General features: G+C 43.0%; 1 protein-coding gene across 13 annotated transcripts in view; it reads left to right on the top strand.

Annotated features, from left to right (window-relative positions):
* LOC139397422 (RNA-binding motif, single-stranded-interacting protein 1-like) overlaps window positions 1-19,801 on the top strand; it is a 50,955-nt gene extending 31,154 nt beyond the window's left edge. For 3 of the 13 annotated variants that reach the window (XM_071144185.1, XM_071144184.1, XM_071144158.1), the window contains exons 3-14: window positions 2,420-2,478; window positions 5,695-5,786; window positions 9,768-9,925; window positions 10,739-10,818; window positions 11,617-11,732; window positions 12,040-12,089; window positions 12,261-12,348; window positions 12,796-12,846; window positions 14,689-14,754; window positions 15,048-15,125; window positions 15,424-15,502; window positions 17,257-19,798. In XM_071144185.1, coding sequence (XP_071000286.1) covers window positions 2,420-2,478; window positions 5,695-5,786; window positions 9,768-9,925; window positions 10,739-10,818; window positions 11,617-11,732; window positions 12,040-12,089; window positions 12,261-12,348; window positions 12,796-12,846; window positions 14,689-14,754; window positions 15,048-15,125; window positions 15,424-15,495 — 910 coding nt within the window. In that variant the 3' untranslated portion in view covers window positions 15,496-15,502; window positions 17,257-19,798. Of the gene's footprint in view, window positions 1-2,419; window positions 2,479-5,694; window positions 5,793-9,767; window positions 9,926-10,738; window positions 10,819-11,616; window positions 11,733-12,039; window positions 12,090-12,260; window positions 12,349-12,795; window positions 12,847-14,643; window positions 14,755-15,047; window positions 15,126-15,423; window positions 15,503-17,256 lie in introns of all 13 variants that reach the window. The other 10 variants (XM_071144181.1, XM_071144156.1, XM_071144153.1 and 7 more) reach the window with 6 other exon arrangements.
* Window positions 19,802-20,067: the final 266 nt, after the last annotated feature.

Genomic DNA, 20,067 nt, shown 5'->3' with positions numbered 1-20,067 from the left:
GGTGAACCTTCCCCCCAGTCTGAGTTCCTGAGCGCTCTGGAGCAGGTTTTCATCTCTCTGATTCTCTCCAGTCTCCCAGTCCCTGCCGCTGAAAAACATCCCCACAGCATGATGCTGCCACCACCATGCTTCATCGTAGGGATGGTGCCAGGTTTCCTCCAGACGTGATGCTTGGCATTCAGGCCAAAGAGTTCAATCTTGGTTTTATCAGACCAGTGAATCTTGTTTCTCATGGTCTGAGAGCCCTTAGGTGCCTTTTTGGCCAACTCCAAACTGGCTGTCATGTGCCATTTACTGAGGAGTGGCTTCCGTCTGGCCACTCTACCATAAAGGCCTGATTGGTGGAGTGCTGCAGAGATGGTTGTCCTTCTGGAAGGTTCTCCTGTCTCCACAGAGGAACTCTTCAGCTCTGTCAGAGTGACCATCGGGTTCTTGGTCACCTCCCAGACCATGAACCTTCTCCCCGATTGCTCAGTTTGGCCAGGCGGCCAGCTTTAGGAAGAATCTTGGTGGTTCCAAACTTCTTCCATTTAAGAATGATGGAGGCCATTGTGTTCTTTAGGACCTTCAATGCTGCATAAATGTTTTGGTACACTTCCCCATATCTGTGCCTCGACACATTCTTGTCTCGGAGCTCTACGGACAATTCCTTCGACCTCATGGCTTGGTTTTTTGCTCTGACATGCACTGTCAACTGTGGGACCTTTATATCGACAGATGTGTGCCTTTCCAAATCAATTGAATTCACCACAGGTGGGCTCCAATCAAGTTGTAGAAATATCTCAAGGATGATCAATGGAATCAGGATGCACCTGAGATCCATGTCTAGTCTCATAGGGTCTGAATACTTATGTAAATAAGGTATTTCTGTTTTTTGTTTTAGGTGTAATAGATTTGCAAAAAAATTCTAAAACCCTGTGTTTGCTTTGTCATTATGGGGTATTGTGTGTAGGTTGATGAGGACTTTTTTTTTTTAAATTCATTTTAGAGTAACATAACAAAAATGTGGAAAAAGGGAAGGGGTCTGAATACTTTCCGAATGCACTGTATTTTCACAAACTGTTTTAGATGGGAAGCATCCCGGACACCTTTACCCTGAACTTCTGTACCAATGTCATACACATTCGATGCTGAGAGTTAGAGTTAAACTGTGTCCTCTCAGTCATCCAACGGTGGCCCAGATTGGGAAGCGGGTGTCGTAATCCTGTGCCTTTTTTAACCTCTTGCATTCAAGGTTTAGATTTTCGCGTCCCTTGATTGGTGAGCTGCTCTGGGGGGGGGGGGGGGGGGGGTTGCCGTTGACACTGTGGTGATTCCTGTAATTGATTTATTTGGAGTCAATTAGTGGAAACCCCTTCATCCTCGAGGCTCTTTACCCAGTGGAGCACAGAGTAAGGTCACGCCGGCCCGCGGAGACGAGCACAGCACACACAGACATGTGCTGCTGCTCGCAAAGTCAGGCTCTGTAATTGGATTTCAAATATCATGGAGATTTATTTGGTTATATTAAGCCACTGCTGATCTGCGATCATTAATGGCAAAAGCACTATAGGTGACCTTTTCCTCTGCGACAATCATAACACCATGACACACAACCAGATCTGTCACAATCGGTTATATCTATGACTCACGGTCGGGACGGAGGCCTCATTTTCATAAAGCCACCACCTGCCCGCCTCCCAGCTCAGGTCAAAGGTCACACTTCCTCCTCCGTCTAGAGAGCCAATCCCCTCATCAACCATTTGTCTGCCGCGCTGATTACTACAAGGGAGGCTCATTTACTACTACGGCCTGGCGTCTGTGCGTTGTTATTGGTTGCATTCATCATTGTACAGAGAGAAAGTTGCGATATATGTCGCAGTTGCTTTCTTTGTACTGATTTGCTATTCATTTTGAATAGAGTGAGCTAGCTTAGCGCTGAAAGGAAATGCAGTGCAGCCAGTGTTTAGGGGTCACCGCTGAGTTCATTTGTCAGAGCTGGCAGCAGCAGCAACACAGTGCACAAAATAACTGTTAAAGCACAGGATGTGTCTTTGGAATGCTACTCAGTCCCCCTGTGCCTGCATTGTCAAGAAATCGTAAATATACAGTGTGTAATGCATATTTCATTCAAGTTTATTCCTAAATGTTTTCTGATTCTCGGTACGTCTTTTTCACGAGTCAGACATCCTTATGCCTATGTAGGATAGGTAACCCTCCATGATTCTGTCGTTTGGTAAAAATCACGGCAACCTTTGCTCCAGCGCGCAGAGATTCTCAAATCCACATGGAAACAAACGGCTTCCTGTTTCTCATGCTTTTTTTTGGTGAAGTCATACATTCTTGTGCAAGCCTCACTCTTTTTGTCTTTTATAACAGGCTCCCTCTGTCTGGGACATAACGCAACACAACTAAAAATACTTCTCTCTTCCTCTCTTAGGTATGGCAAAATTGTATCAACAAAGGCCATCCTGGACAAGACGACAAACAAATGTAAAGGTGTGTATGGCTTCCTCTGTTTTTACGAAGACTTTCAGTAAGTCGGGATTCTGCTAACAGTCGGGATTCTGCTAACTTGATTCTGCTAACAGATTTTTTATTATTATTATTTTTGCACACAACTCAAGAAGTCATGCTCATAACAACCCCTAGGCTTAAAGCAATAAAAACTCATCACATGCATCTTCATTGAGAGGATACTGTACGAAGGTATCGCAATGACTCGTTGTAAAGCAGGAGATCAGTGTTAAGGCTTTGGAGCTTTGACTTAGACTTCCAGTTTGTGATATGATGACGCAAAGGATTTTCACCATAATCCTCCTAATGCTATTGTACTAAAGACAAAGGCCATGCTAAGGAATGAATGAAGATTCTTGCTTAAGGCCTTCTTGACTCACGCAGTGGGTTTGGCACCCCAATAGTGTCACAGTGTACTGGCTCTGCCTTGTTGAAGTCATTCAGTCATCCAACAGCTATGTGGCTCAGAGGGGCTGGTCTAATCAGGAAACAGACAGACAGGCTGGCAAAAGGCTGCCACTACTTCATGTTATTTTAGTCCCTTTACTGATTGGCTGTCTGTCACTGTGCAGCGCGCTATGGGGGGGATCACAAGAGGAAGTGACAGCTCATGCCCCTCCCTCTGGAGAGTGACAAACAGTCTTGGCTCTGGCTGCAGCCCTGGGCCCAACACCCTGTTCTGACTAGTGAGAAGCGCAATGACATTGAAGCACAGCCCAGCCAGCACGCACCACAGATGGGCTAGGAAATAAGCTTGGTCACTGTCCTGCTGGGGATTATTATACCCTTATTAATCACAGGTGGCGACTGAGAAACATCCTTTCATCTTGCATGACAATTTTTTCTTGAACTCACGGCTTGCTTGAAGAAAGGTACCTGAGAAACTCCCCAAAATCCCAACTTGGAAAGCCAAATGAACATTTGCCATTCATAAAAACAAACATCAGAATGTTCCGATTCAGCATATACTTGGTTTGTGCTGTTTATCACCAAGATCAAACTAGAATCTGTAATTAGATTCCACATTGAGCAGAGAGTTTGCTGTGGACCTGTTAGCTTGTTTGATGGTCAAATATAGCAGAGCAGAGGGCAGGGAGGGACTGCAGGTCTGACTCTGGCCTGCATGTAGCCCCAGGGGGACAGTGAACTGACCTGAGCCCTGGGCGTCATCACTGCAATCTGCAGCTTCAGCACCGTTCTCTGCTCCCCTCGGCAGACTACACTACCTCACCACCAGTCACTGACTGACCACCATGGGCCTCTTAGAGGTGGGGGTCAACCACAGAACATGGTGGCCTCTGGCTTGGCCTCACTGTGGTGGCTGTCAATCACATCCTGTCACTTTCTGCTTGCTGTAGACGTCAATGTTGACCTGAGATTTAGAGTGCCAACCAAATGGCACACTATTCTCTGTATTTTACGAAGCATGGAGGAGGAGGTGTGATGCTCGGGGGTGCTTTGCTGGTGACACTGTCAGGGATTTATTTAAAATTCAAGGCACACTTAACCAGCTTGGCTACCATAGCATTCTGCAGCGATAACCATCTGGTTTGCGCTTAGTGGGACTATCATTTGTTTGGGCTCCCGTGTGGCGCAGTGGTCTAAGGCACTGCATCTCAGTGCTAGAGGCTTCACTACAGACCCTGGTTCGATCTCTTGTTCGATCCAGGGCTGTATCACAACCGGCCGTGATTGGTTGGCCCAGCTTCGTCCGGGTTAGGGGAGGGTTTGGACTGGGTAGGCCGTCATTGTAAATAAGATTTTTTTCTTAACTGGCTTGCCTAGTTAAATAAGGGTTAAATAAAATACAAACAAATACAGAAGAAAGCCCTATTTGGTAAAAGATCAAGTCCATATTATGGCAAGAACAGCGCAAATAAGCAAAGAGAAACGACAGTCCATCATTACTTTAAGGCATGAAGGTCAATCAATTCGTAAAGTTTCTTCAATTGCAGTCGCAAAAACCATCAAGCGCTATGATGAAATCTCCTCTCATGAGGAGACCCAGAGTTACCTCTGCTGCAGAGGATAAGTTCGTTAGAGTTACCAGCCTCATAAATTGCAGCCCAAATAAATGCTTCACAGAGTTTACGTAACAGACATCTCAACATCAACTGTTCAGAGAAGACTGCGTGAATCAGGCCTTCATGGTTGAATTGCTGCAAAGAAACCACTACTGAAGGACACCAATAAGAAGAAGAGACATGCTTGGGCCAAGAAACACGAGCAATGGACATTAGACAGGTGGAAATCTGTACTTTGGTCTGATGAGTCCAAATTTGAGATTTTTGGCTCCAACCGGTGTGTCTTTGTGAGATGCAGAGTAGGTGTACGGATGACCTCCGCATGTGTGGTTCCCACTGTGAAGCATGGAGGAGGAGGTGTGATGGTGTGGGGGTGCTTTGCTGGTGACACTGTCTGTGATTCATTTATAGTTCAAGGCACACTTAACCAGCATGGCTACCACAGCATTCTGCAGCGATAGGCCATTCCATCTGGTTTGCCCTTAGTGGGACTATAATTTATTTTTCAACAGGACAATGACCCAACACACCTCCAGGCTGTGTAAGAGCTATTTGACCAAGAAGGATAGTGATGGAGTGCTGCATTAGATGACCTGCCTCCACAATCACCCGACCTCAACCCAATTGAGATTGTTTTGGATGAGTTGGACTGCAGAGTGAATGAAAGCAGCAAAAAAGTGCTCAGCATATGTGGGAACTCCTTCAACACTGTTGGAAAAGCATTCCAAGTGAAGCTGGTTGAGAGAATGCCAAGAGTGTGCAAAGCTGTCATCAAGACAAAGGGTGGCTATTTTGAAGAATGTAAAAATATTTTTCTTTGTTTAACACTTTTCTGGTTACTACATGATTCCATATGTATTATTTAATAGTTTTGATGTCTTCACTATTATTTGACCATGTAGAAAATAGTAAAATAAAGAAAAACCCTTGAATGAGTAGGTGTGTCCAAACCTTTGACTGGTACTGTATATATAAATATGTAAAAATGTAGTGAAGTACTTTTGACTAGGGTCCGTAATTGTTATATGTTTAATTACATTGCCAACAGAAGATAGTAATGATAAAGCTAAATGATGCATTACGTAGCATGGTTGTGCCATGCAGTCTTTCCAGGTAGGCTGTGTAACGCATATAGTGAGAAGTGTCTTGAGTGGTATGGTGTTCTGTCCCTCAGGTTACGGCTTTGTGGACTTTGATAGCCCTGCTGCAGCTCAGAAAGCTGTCACTGCCCTGAAGACCAGCGGGGTCCAAGCCCAGATGGCTAAGGTGAGGGTATGCTTGCAGTCTATTCCTATTCTCACACACTAACACCTGACAATACACAGTCTTCAATGTATTTTGGTAGTCCATTTACAGGCAGCAAAAACCTGACCCACCCAGCATTACATAGATGAATATGTATCTCCCTGCCCGGGTTGCATGTGTACCTCTCAAGTTTGTCTGCAGCCCCCCTGTGACTCTGTGGTCATTGTGCAGTAACATGAGCCCATAGGTGTGTGTGTGTGTGTGCGTGTGCTAGCTTGCTTGTGTTTGTGTTAGTGCTCTTGCGTTCATGTGTGTGTTCCTGCCTTTGTGTGTGTGTGTGTGCTCTTCCATTTGTGTGTGTGTGCTCTTGTGTTCGCGTGTGTGTGAGTGGTGGTGGTGTGTGTGACAGTTCCTAAAGGCATCCTGTCACACACTTTGGAGGGGCACCAGGGGTGAGTGGCGCCGACAGGCAGACTGTTGGGTGGAGAGAACAGGCTGGTGATACTCTGCGATGACAACAGGGTGACGTGCCGGAGAAGGAATTCCCCCTGGGGACGTGTGTCTAAGCCTCAGCAGGAGCAGAGAGGACTCAGTGTGTCCTTTCTAAAGGAGGCATATAGGGCAGGCCGTATCCTAAATGAGAGCCTATTCCCTATTTAGTGCACTAGGGCCCTGGTCAAAAGTTGTGCCCTATATAGGGAATAGGGTGCCATTTGGGACACATCCAGTGTGTCCTTTCTAAAGGAGGCTCATCTTGTCTGTTCAAAGGACTCATTTGCACTAGCCTACACTAGCCTTTTTCACTAGCCTTGGGGTGGCAGGTAGCCTAGTGGTTAGAGCATTGGGACCGTAACCGAAAGGTTGCTGGATCGAATTCCCGAGTTGACAAGGTCCAAAAAAACTATCGTTCTGCCCCTGAACAAGGTAGATAACCCACTGTTCCCCGGTAGGCATTTCCAAACCCGGCTCCGGCCAATTGGGCTTTGCGAGCACAACCAACCAAGGCACAAATTGTTGGTAAATACAGTATATTTTCCTGTTTCCCCGCTCCACATCCAAAGAAGATGTGACGGTCAATGAACGGTGTTCCAGGTCTGGAAAGTCTTAATGGGTTCAGTGCCGACTGGCACTGAGACAAGTTTGATCCCCTTGGTTTTAGGCAGGACAGGTGAAGGCTGCTTTTTGACACAATGCCTAATATTCTTGTCTCCCAGAATCTTAGCTCTAAAATGACTGGAAAATGATTCACACGTGCTTGTATAAACATACAGCATATGTGTACAGTGTAATAAAGTAAAGTCTATAAATTAGATGAGCCATTAGGTTTTTTTCTCAAGCTTCCTGGAAGCATTGCTGTGGAAATTTGGAGGCAAAAGAGGATGGAAGTAATGTGAAACTTTGACTAAGACTAAGTGGTGAAGAGGGATATTAGTTTGAGAAGCATGAGTCATGAGCCTTGCATTCTGCGTGTAACCGATCTAGCTTGCTGCAGCATTACTCACTGAAGTCACACCAGCTTGTGTCACTTTAAAAAGGCCTGACTTACTAGACAGACTGTAATGAAAGGGTTATGAACAGCGTACGTGTAGCAAGTTTGTCCTGTTATAGAATGTCCTTTGAAAGTCCTATGTGTCAGGCAGACTGAGCTGGGTAAAGCATTACTGGAGCAGTTTTGAGGCCAGTTTCTGGTGGGAGTCAATTGGGCAGAGAATTCACATGGTTGGTCTTCAAAGGGCCAGCAGGGGCTGTAATAACTTTGAACAAGGTAGTTTACAATCTTGGACAGAAGAAAGGGATGTAAATCGTTTGGAGATTGCCATGGCAACCGAGCCAGTTATAGTTGTGGAAATCAGGCCCGCAAAGCCTAAACAGGAATCCTCAAAATCCTCTGCTTTTTGACATGCCTCTGTGCACCTATTTAACTTTTAATTAAAAAAAAAGCCGTTTTGTGAGGAATGCCTAAATTTAATCTAGACATTGTTCAAGGTAAAGGCCATTTAAAAGCCGGTGCCTTTTCAGTTAACTTTTTCTCATTATTACCAGGACTTGCTTGGGCTTAATGAACTCCCCAAACAAAGGTATTTTCTTTGTGCCCGGGAATTAATAGGCATTCACTCATTATTATTTCAAAGGCAGGTAGGAAGTCAGCAGATGGGGGTTTCCTGTTGATGTTCTCCTAATGGTATTTCCACCTAGATATGTTCCTTTTCCTAGATGGATTGCATACTTATATTCTCCATTTCTAACATGTTACAGAAGGAGTACAATATAACATAATAATGATACAATGTGTCTGTATCATACTATTGTAAGTGGATAAACTTGTTTAGGATGACGTGAACATCCCCTACTAATGACAGATGAGTGAGGTCTACTTTCCCACTTATTTTGGACATGAACGGTTGATCGTAATAATAAACCTGTGGCCTAAGCACAGCATTTGGACGGACTCCCTCTCCGGCTAGACAAGCAATTGCCAGGCCACCCCTCCTCCTCCCCTCAGCCGCCACTGGCCCTCCTAACCTGCTCCGTAAATTCTCCTAAACCTGCTCCAAAAAGTACATTTTGACAAAAATCTGTATCCCTTCTAGACATAACCCTCAATGAGCACGCCTTAGTCACAGTACTTGTTTTGCTGGTGACCCCATTCACTGCTGCCCAAACAGATGTCTTATTTTGCCGCCAAATTTCGGTCCCTACGTTTTAAGAACCGCTTCACACGCACAGAAAGGCTTTTTCTCTCTCTAATTTCTGTCAGATGGTGGCGGAGTTAGGAGTTGAGTCGGGGCTTATACTAAGAGAACTCCTATTCGGGATGACTCACGGGTAAACCATGTGGTAATTATTCTACACTCATTCCTCCCTCTGAGCCACTGAAAACATTACTAGTGAAATTCTCTGTGGAATACAGGTCGTGTGTGTTGACTAAGTTAGTTTGATCTTCCGTCTATCGTCTATTCCATACTTCCTGTGTAGGCAGCCTGTGATCCTGAATGGATATCTGTGGCCTATTCAATATAAATGTTTTAAAGGCCATTTAACTGGATGAATGCTTTACCATTACCCTTTAGGTAAGCCATAAAGGATAAAATGGTAAGGCAGTCTTTTTGCCCTTGAATATAATTTGTGTGTGTGTGTGTGCGCGTGCGCGTGGTGAGTAGGGAGGATTGTTGCTGATGGCCACCCCCCTCTTTTCATTCTAGAGCGCTTTTTAGAGTTATTAGAGCAGAACACACACACACACACACACACACACACACACACACACCCTTTTGCTGCTGAGTGCTGAAACACACTCCTCCCTTCCTCCATCCATCCCTCCCTCAACTCCTCACCAATCCCTCTGATTGAACACCTCCACTGGGTGCTTTGCTCTGCTGTTCTGTGTGGTGCCAATTCATTGTTCCTAATAGTTGGATGTAGATTTCTCTGTCAGCGTATTAACTTAGTAATCCAATCGAGTGTGTTAGGCTGGGCTCTGGATGCGGCAGGACGCTGATGAATATTAATGGTGAGCGGCTGCTCCCCGGGGACCCGTAGCCGTGTCTTATGTTTCTGCTGATGCTATTGAAATACAGGAAGAAATCAGCTGATGTGGGTCTCAACCAGCCGTGTGCTGCATGCAAATCACTATTCATGGTGACCCTTTATTAGCTAAAAACCCAGGCAGACAAAGACAGCGGAGGTCGAAAGAGGCATCACTGTAGTCAAAGAGGTCTCAGGGTGTCCCAAATGGCACTCTCTTCCCTATAAAGTGCACTACTGGGCCCTGGTCAAGGGCTCTGGACAAACGTAGTGCACTATATAGGGAATAGAGTGCATTTTGGGACACAGACAGAGAGTAGGAATTATTCAAGGGATATGACTGCCGTGCCTGAAACTGAAATTGATGCCAATAAAGAGACGGAGTTTAAGTGTTTGAGATATTTTTTCCAGGTGTGTCAAGGTTGTTCTTAAGTGCCGTTAACACGTCAATGCTTCCTGTCTTTTATCACCATGCAGCAACAAGAACAAGACCCAACCAACCTGTATATCTCCAACCTGCCGCTGTCGATGGACGAGCAGGAGCTTGAGACCATGCTCAAGCCCTTTGGCCAGGTCATCTCTACCCGAATACTGAGGGACTCCAATGGAACCAGTAGAGGAGTGGGCTTTGCAAGGTCAGCCACTAGTAGTAGAATGAACTGGAGCCACAACCCAACATTCCTGAATGGCGTTTTTATTCACGTGACTGAAATTGATAGCCTAAGTGCCGGTCCATTTGTGCTATCACGCCAACTCCTTGTCATTCACTGTCGTGCAAAACCAATGTTTGGCTTGGCAAGGATAGCGACAGAGTTTACAAGAGCACATACAGATCAGACTAAAAATGTATTCTCACGTAATCAAAATTCACAACTACATTGCTTGATTAGAGATAGTTATAGCCATTATAGCCATTGTAGCCCAGGAGTTATTGTATTTCCACTTTTCCCCAGAGAGAATGAGTGAACACACTGTGGTGAGCCGTGGATTTTAATGGACAACGAAGAGTTAATGTTTTGAAGTGCCAGTTGAAGATCAGTTTCATTATGACTGGGATGGTGTAATTATAGTGTTAACGTGGGCCTCCTCCTTTCACGCTCACATAACAGGGCACTTGACTGACTAACCTGAAAGGGAGGCCAGGCCCTTGATTCACAAAGCAGAAACACTATCTTTGCTTCATAGGAATGTCTGTCTGTCTATGAGGGTGTGTGGTCAAGTCCCTGCCTGCCTGCATGCATGTTACCAATGATCCAGAGCAGAGATATATTTACTACATTACATTTAGGTCTAGGACCTGCAACCAAGATTAAAGCCCGGGATATTGACCCATTAGAAAAGCATTTATTGGGAAGGTCTGCATTTATATTCCGTCTAAAAACATAAAGCAGTGTAGGATGCCACCATGAGATTCTGCAGTGTAACTTCTCGTCTCCTGCATATTTCAGGATGGAGTCGACAGAGAAATGTGACTCCGTTATCTCTCACTTCAACGGGAAGTTTATTAAGACACCACCTGGAGTTACTGGTAAGGGACTGATTTCTTAAGAACCAATAATTGTTCACCCTTTCAGCAGCTGCACTGGCTCTCAAGGGTTAGCTCTTTTATTAAACAGCTTCAAATTATAGTCAAAGGTAGATTGCCTATTGGTTCATGGGGATGTGAACCAATACAGTGAGTGGTCAAGCAGCGGATCTGTGGTCCCTTCAGGAGGCTGGGTCTGTGTCCAAAAATGACATCCTTTTCCTTATATAGTGCACTACTGTTGACCAGGGCCCTAGTGAATCAGGTGCCATGGACCCTCTACTAAGAGGCAGAGTGAAGAGCGGCCTTCTGTGGCTGGAGAGCTGCCTTATTTGCCAGTTTAAGCTATTTAATTGGATTAATCGACTGAAATAGTGTCCACCGGCCCTGCCGCCTTTTTGGAAAGGACATGGATTACAGGGCCCCAGCTGACAAATGAGATGTCTGTGTTTCTCAGTCGGGCTAAAAAAACACTCCCAGGCTCAGTCAGCTTCCATGAATGACTGTATAGTAACATTTACATTGTTTAGCAGACGCTCTTATCCAGAGCGACTTACGGGAGCAATTGGGGTTAAGTGCCTTGCTTAAGGGCACATCAACAGTGTTTCCACCTAGTTTACTCAGGGATTCGAACCAGGGAATTTTTGGTTACTGGGCCAACGCTCTTAACCGCTGGGCTACCTGCTTCCCCAGTAAGCGATTCAGACAGCACCATGCATACTGTAGTAGTGTTTGTGTGATTGTGAAGCCCCTCTCTCTCCCTTTGTCTCTCTCTCTCTCCCTTTCTTTCTTTCTCTCCAGTGCCACCGGAGCCCTTACTGTGTAAGTTTGCTGACGGCGGGCAGAAAAAGAGGCAAAGCCAGTATACATTTTTGCAGAACAGCCGTGCGTGGGCTAGAGACGGCGATGCTAGACTGGTGAGTGCTTTCGTTTCAGCATGCATGCTAGATGGAGTGGGATTGCTGCACACGGAAGAGCACATCTATAGGAATGGCGTTTAGATGTGTAAAAACTTGTCTCGTTCCAGTTTTAATAAACCAACGTCAAGGTTAAATCCTATACCTAGAACTCTGACAGAGTTATGAGGTGTAAGTGCAGTAATCAGTCTCCACAGGTGTCAAGGGGAGATTTGTTTAAGGCTAATGTGACTGTGTGTGTGGGTTGCCTCAGGGTATGAGTTATCTGGTCTCATTTTAGCTCTCTTGTTCTTTTCTATGTCCCCAGGCTGGAATGACCCTCACGTACGACACCACCACAGCGGCTATGCAAAACGGGTAAGAGCCACCGCAACAAATCCACTGTGTTCATACTGCCATTTTTTTTTTAATGTCAATTCAGCATTTTGTTGTTGTTGCCGTACACTGTGAGTAAGGAATCAATCCAATCAAAGTCTTATCATTTTGTGGCGTGTAGGACTCTAGAAACGTTTGAATTTCCCTCTACAGATTTTATGCGTCTCCATACAGCATCGGAAACAGGATGATTGCTCAAACGTCCATGTCTCCCTATCTCTCACCTATCTCCACGTACCAGGTTGGCATCTACCTCATTCAATTGATATGGATGGATGGGTTTGCATGGCTTTGAGTAGCATCACTATTCTACACAGCCATAATGCACACTTTCTGTAATTGACCAGGTCTATATGTATGTATTAACCTTTTATGACACTTACCTCAGAGGGCTCTCCTTAGAGGGCTGGGGCTGTGAGAGGTCACTATGGCCTTACTCCCTGGACTGTGTCCCACATGGCAACTTATCCCCTAGTGCACTAATTTTGACCAGGGCCTATAGAGATCTGGTCAAAAGTACTGCACAAGTAGTGCACTTTATAGGGGATAGAGTGCCATTTGGGGCGTATTCTGTAGTGCTGAGCCAAACAGAGAGGCATGTGAGCTCCTGAAATAGCTCTCTCCCTGTGCCTGCCCTGTGCCCTGTGCTGTGCCAGTGTGTTTACAGAGTGTATGTGTGATGTTCCAGGTACAGAATCCCTCCTGGGTTACTCACCAGCCCTACATCATGCAGCACCCAGTAAGCCCAAATAAACAACCTTTCTTGACCCTCTCTTTCACGCCCCCTGCTTATTTTCTCATCAACTCCTGTCCTTGTTTTCTTCCCTCACCTTGGAATGTAAATGTTTCTCCTTTCTCTTTTCTTCTCTTCTCTTGTTGGAATGTCTTGCTTTTCCTCTCCTTCTCTTCTCTCATTCCCTTCTCTCCTCTCTCTTCTGTTCTTTCTTACTCTGGGCAGGTGTAGATCAGCTGTTTGCAGGTGTTCCCTTTGCTCTATGTTTAGAAAAGAGGAGAACTAGGGAGGTGAAAAGCAGTGTTGTAAAGTACTTAAGTAAAAGTACTACTTACGTCGTTTTTTGGGGTATCTGTACTTTACTTTACTATTTGTATTTTTGACAACTTTTACTTTTACTTCACTACATTCCCAAAGAAAATAATCTACTTTTAACTCCATACATTTTCCCTGACACCCAAAAGTACACGTTACATTTGGAATACTTAGCAGGACAGGAAAATGGTCTAATTGACAGACTTATCAAGAGAACATCCCTGGTCATCCCTAATGTCTCTGATCTGGCGGACTCACTAAGCACATGCTTCTTTTGTATATGATGTCTGAGTGTTGGAGTGTTGGAGTGTGCCACAGGCTATCTGTAAAAAAAAAATGGTGCTGTCTGGTTTGCTTAATATTTAAAATTTGAAACGATTTATACTTTTACTTATGATACTTACTATTTTAGCAATTCCATTTACTTTTGATACTTAAGTATATTTGAACCCAAATACTTTTAGACTTTTACTCAAGTATAATTTTACTGGGTGACCTTCACTTTTACTTGAGTCATTTTCTGTTAAGGTATCTTTACTTTTACTCAATGACAATCGGGTACTTTTCACCACTGGTGAAAAATGAAGATGGATGGTAGTGAGGACACACATACAGGATGTGACTGGGCACTCTGGGATTTACTGGCACTAAGGTGTTGAGAGAAATACTAGAACCAGGATGCCTGACTCTCTTGGTGATGCTCACCACTCACCACAGGACAAGTTGGAAGTGCTTCAAACATCTTGTGTTTGATGACTGATTCCATTTAGTAGGGAGATGAGTAATTGTTGTTCTGTGCCATATAGTCGTACCTGCTTTTACAAGGAAATAGTGGTTCCCAGTGGGTGTTTTTCTTACAAGTACTTCCATGTGCCCAAGATTGTCAGCGGCTGCTTCCCAAATGCACCCTCTTCCCTATGTAATGCCTATGCCTCTGGTCAAAAGTTGTGCACTATATACAGAATGGAGTGCCATTTGGGATGCATCCAGTGACTTCTATAGTCAGTGTGGCCATAGGATATGAAGTCTGACACACTGAGCTCAGTTGATCTCTCTCTCTCTCGGTCTGAAACCTAAAAGAGGGCATGCCCTTGTGGAATGATACATGATTCAGGAAGGGAAGGGTTTAATCTAGGTATTATTCCAACGTTCTCCAGCTCCACCTATCTGCCCTGACTAGTTCCAGAGACTTAACAGGATGGTTGCGTCTCAAATGGCACCCTATTCCCTTTTCAGTGGACTACTTTCGAGCAGGTTCCATAGGGCTCTGGTCAAAAGGAGTGCACTACATAGGAATTAGCGTGCCGGTCTGTCCTTCTTTCTCTCTTACACTGTCTCTCACTCCTCTGTTTCTGACATTTTGATCTTGCATGGTATTCGTGGATATGTGTAGCGTTTATTTGTTATACGTACAAAGAAATATAGGATCCATGAATGTCTGTGTGCCTCTGCTACCGTGCTCTCATCCTCTCACACTCTCTGTCCCAGGGAGCGGTGATATCGCCCTCTATGGACCATACTATGTCACTACAGCCTACATCCATGATGAGCCCTCTCACTCAGCAGATGAGTCATCTCTCCATGGGTAGCACAGGAACGGTGAGAGATCTGGGGTCACAGGGTCAAATACGTCTAAACTGTGTTCATGTGTTGTATAATTAGAGCGAAGGCCGTATGAATCAAGCATCTCAGAGTAGGATTGCTGATTTAGGATCAGTTTAGCCTTTTAGATCCTAATAAATAAGATAACATGGACCTGATTCTAGACCAGTGCTCTTACTCTGAGATGCTTACATACGGCCCAAGAAGTACATTTGATGTCGGAATCTGCATTGTATATAGTGCATTTTAGATGGATGTATGCTAACACAGTTCTGTCCTTCCGTGTGCAGTACATGGCTGCAAACTCTATGCAAGGAGCCTATATTCCCCAGTACACACACATGCAGGCCACAAATGTTCCAGTGGAGGTTTGTGATTAACTTACTATTCATGAATCATATTTTATGCTGTCCTGTACCTTAGCTGTACCTATAGAGCCAGTTTCCCAGACACAGATTAGGTCTAGTTCTGGACTCAAAAGTTATTTCAGTGGAGAATCTCCATTAAGAATGATTTTTAGTCCAGGACTAGGTCTGTGAAACTGGCCCATAAGATTTTAGCTATACTTACTACTTGGTTGTTTATAGATGCTAGATTAAAGAGGTAATTCACGTAGATAACACTTCATGTATTTATAGATGGTAAACTGCTTCATTTTCCTTCCAGGACAACAGTCAGCAACAACAGGTGGAGTCATCAAGTGATCATTCCCCTTACACCTACCAACAAACCAAGTAATACGGAGGTACAGTCAGTGTGGGATCTTTTCCTTATGTCATACATGCTGTGCATCTCAAATGGCACCCTATTCCCTATATAGTACACGAGTACAGATAGGGCTCTGGTCAGACTTAGTGCACTACATATGGAATATGGTGCCATTTGGGACCAGGGTCTTCAGCCTAGCCTATATGGTTGTGGGTAAATGTTTTATATTATGAAGTGGCTTGTTTGGATCCTGGATGCTGATTGGTTGATAGCAGGGAGTTATTCACCACAATCCCCAGGTAATGCCTGTTAACAGTTCCATGTCAATTGTCAATGCGCGTCCACTGTGCCACAGCCCAGCCAGGCCGTTCATAAACGTAATCTCCCCTGGCAAAAGGCATTAAGACCTTATGGTCCCATGTGACTCAGTTGGTAGAGCGTAGCGCTTGCAACGCCAGCCTTGTGGGTTTGATTCCCACGGGGAGCCAGTACAAAACATCTATGCACCCCTTACTGTAAATTGCTCTGGAAAAGAGTGTCTGCTAAATGACTAAAATGTACATTTTCCCATGCGTGTAAGCCTAGCATTAGGTTTGTCTAAACTTTGCTGCCTGCCTCTCTGACATGTGCAACAATGTTGCAATCTCCCCTGTGCCATATGAACATGTCCAAAAGAGACTGACGGCTTCTCTGAGCCAGGCGAATTCATTTATCAGGATCATTAGAGTGGATATATCCATAGAAATGGCAATATAAACAAAGGTAAAACAAACAAATGCACAGAGTCTGCTGTCATTTCAGCTGCCGGGTGTGATTGTGAGTTATTATTAGTTGGCTAGCTAGCAAAGCAGAAGTAGCTAGCCTACGTAGCTACATGCCAATGATTTGTTTGGCATAGCAGCCATTGCAAATAGAATGAATAAAATGAATGGCCTGCCTGTTTGGCTAGCAACTTCACCATCTCAGAACTAACAACTGGCTTTTCCTCAGACTATATCGTCTGGTGGAAGGATGAAAGAAAATTAATTTACTCATTAAAATACATTTTTTTATGAAAACATATTGTTAATCTTTTTTTAATGTTGGAAATCGTCATAGCCTATAAACTCCCCCCTAAGGGCTGTTTCCCCAGGCCTTTCTCTCCACATTGGGCCTAAGAACAACTCTTAGTCGGGAGTTATTCGCAACGATAATCCCCGCGTTCTCATGCCTTATTGCTTAATGATCGGTTTTTAAATTCTGATTGACCAAACAGCAAGTTACAAGTGACGAAATCGGGGTTTGTGTGTGTTCAGACAGCAGTAAATTGCTGACATGGCTAGTTGTCATAGTAATGACGGTTGTGTGCGCAGTGGTGCAGGCTAATTAGAGGTGGTGCTCGTGCTTCCTATCACTCAAGAGGTTAGCAAGCTAACGTAACAACAATGCCTGCCATGGACGTTTCCCAGTTTCTTTGAATGTTCAAAATCATAGTGTAAGAACACTTTTAAAGCCTCATAGGATAAGATACAACTTTCAAAACGAGTACTTTTTGGCTAGCCACACCAGTCAACTAGCTAGCTAGGTAGCTGTTTAGCTCTCTAGCATGTTCACTAATTTGTTTGTAAACAATTAACATCTAGTTATCTACCACATGTTCTTGTCAAACTGTAAACAGAGTAGCTAGTGAGCAACACGATATGCCAAATAACAGTCTAAAAAATAGGATTTAAGTCACTTCAAACTGCAAATGTGCACAAGGCTTTAGTACCAGAGTATACAATCATTTAACTGTCTTGGTTGTGTCCTCAGGTGTGGTAGGAGCCCAGAAGACAGAGTGACAGTTGAAACAATCATGGCTGCTTCTGGTGATGGATTGTGCGTTAAGGATTTATCCCCATTTTGTACAGAATTCTGCAATGATTTACTTTTGTTTGTGATAAGAAAAACAAGTGAGACAATTTTGGTATGTCCCATGAGGTGCAAATAAGTGATTCATTTCATCAAAGGATTCAAATTCTCTAAAAAAATAAGAAAAAGTAGTTGTATTTTACTAAAGAAAGAATGTTTATTTTTTACCAAGAATTGTCACATGGATGCAAGAACCTATAGAGGACCATGTGACTTGTTGTTTATGGTGCATGATAGTAAAGATGTCTTTTGTTAATATTTTTTTATAATTTTAATTGAGTTTTTCCTCTTATTTTGTACTGAAATAGAACTTTCTGAAGTTGTATTATTTATCTTGAAAATGATGTTTTGTGCTTGCTGTGTGAGTGTTGCTATGGTGACGTGTTAAATGTTTCTTATTGTAAAGTGATTTATCTTAGTGGTCTAGATTGATCTTTCCATCTAGACTACAGTAGCTGTATAGGCAACCTCCTAGGCTAGAAATGAGGAAGTCATGGTGAGAGCTATTGCCTTGTAAATCAGTGAAATAGGGCTTTTCCTTTGGTATAGCAAAATAAATCTGCTGTGCTTAAATGTTCTTGCTTTTCCCCTCTGAAAATGAATCTAAAGTAGAAGTTTTCAAGAAAAAAATGTTTAGAGTGAAATTACCCCTAAATCTGATGATGTTTTAATAGAATGTAATGTTTGTATAATCACAGGGCCTTAAATGTCTCTGGTTGTTTGAATGTGCTAGAAATTCTGTTGAATTATCACATTTTGAATCTTGCCTTTTTTGATTACTTGGTGTTGTAGATTAGCCTAAAATGAGCTTCTAGGGGTGGGGATGGAATAAGGGAGGGTGTGGTTGTGTCTTTTTGGGGGATTTTGTTGTTCTTTTTCACTTTCAGTTGAAATGCAAAGAGGCAAACTTCGATTTATCAAAGCCTTCCAGTGCAACTTACGTTTAATGGAGTTTTAGTTGGGGAAAAATGAGATGAATATGTAGATATTATTGCACCCAGCTCTTTGATAGGAAACAAACAAGCTCGGCACTTTCAATTATGATTTACTTCACCAAAGAACTGTGAGCTAGTAAATTGAGGAAATAGTTTAATTTCTCTTTCTAACCAGGATGTAATTGACTTTTTGCCAGACTAGATTGCAGTTTGGAGAATGTGCCTTTTTTGTACATTTACATTCAGTTGTCATACGTGTTATGGGAAAATATGGACACAAACAAGCATGAAGGACGATTTGGATCCAACAAGTGCCACACACTGATTTCGTCACTACAGAAAAATGGAAAATGCAACGTTATAAAACGAATTGAACCAGGAAAGAAGACAGTTTGAAACTATGAAATTTCAAAAAATACAATAATAATTTGTTTTAACATTGTGCAACAGAATGTTATTGCTAAAGTTTGATAATTTTTTATCATAGTAGATTTGAACAGGCTTTATGATTAAGTTGTCTTCCAGAAGCCTGTGTTCTGGCCAATAGATGGTATGTTCTGGCCTGATGGTTGCACAGACTGACCAGTTATCTACCTCAGAGTTTACTTTCTCCTCTGTATTGAGCCGGGTTAGCAGGTCCAGCCCGCCCTTCCAGACCAAACGCCATGCTCAGGAGCTGGCAATATACACTTGTTTTATTTCAGGTTGTTTTTAATACTTTTTGATTTTCTTCACAATAATTGTCATTCGGAGGAAAATTGTGCGTTGAGCGTGTTTTAGTTGTGTTCAGAATTTCAGTTTCATAGTTTCAAAAGTAGAACTGCTGCTTTCATCACAATTCCAGATTCCAGAGGCTAATAAAAGTGGTTGAAGATAAATAAAAGCTGAAAGTTGTGGTATTTCCTGGATCTGTGCTCCTGAGAACATCATTGTTGCTTTGTCAGAGTCCAGACAGACTTGCAGCAGCATTTCCTCTGAAGTCAGCTTAAGTTGAGTTACCAAAGTAAAGGGCCATTGTGACTATACTTGAGATTTCTATGAAACGCCTGAGACTGATAACTAATACTGTTGAATTATTGTGAGGGTTATGCTGCTAGTAATGTCTGAACCAAGTGCCAAACTGAGTCTGGGTCAAGAGTTGGAAGGGTGCATAAAGAAGGAAAAGCTCATTTAATTAACCATCATGTTAAATAGTTATTCAGTTATATTGAAAAGTAGTAATTTATGAAGACAGAAGTTTTGTACAGATCGTTTGAAGAAACAAAAGATTTTCATAGAGATATCTATATAAGAGTAAATATTCTACTTTTTTTTTAATTTTTTTTTTTTACATGTGCCACACATTTGCCAGTGGTAACTTGTATGTCCAGTTTATGAAAACTTTCCTCTATATTTTTGTTTTGTAGAGTTTGTTAAAGCCAAAAATATTTTTTTCAGTACATTGTTACTTAAGCGTTATTTCTGTTCATTTCTTCGAATTTAAAAAAAAATAAAAACTTCCATTGGAATTGTTCTGTGTTTTGACTTTCTGTGTTGGTGTAAGAGAGGAGAGGTGGTATTATATTGATCTCTGACTGTTGTATTTCCCTGGATTCTTGCCCATAGTAAACATACACCCTCAGAGCTGAGACAATTGCTTATGTAGAGCTTGTTCATTTCCTAGCAACATGACAACAAAAAAACAATTATAAATTACCATAATTTACGTTATAGGATCTCTATGCCTAAAACAGTCCAGGCCGAATTCCCCGAAGTAATTGTCTTTGGATGTAAAATA

The sequence above is a fragment of the Oncorhynchus clarkii genome, chromosome 3 (genome assembly GCF_045791955.1).
Source record: "Oncorhynchus clarkii lewisi isolate Uvic-CL-2024 chromosome 3, UVic_Ocla_1.0, whole genome shotgun sequence".
NCBI classification, from domain to species: Eukaryota; Metazoa; Chordata; class Actinopteri; order Salmoniformes; family Salmonidae; genus Oncorhynchus; species Oncorhynchus clarkii.
The sequence above is the reverse complement of the archived record's forward strand: the minus strand, read 5'-3'. Positions and strand labels throughout refer to the sequence as shown.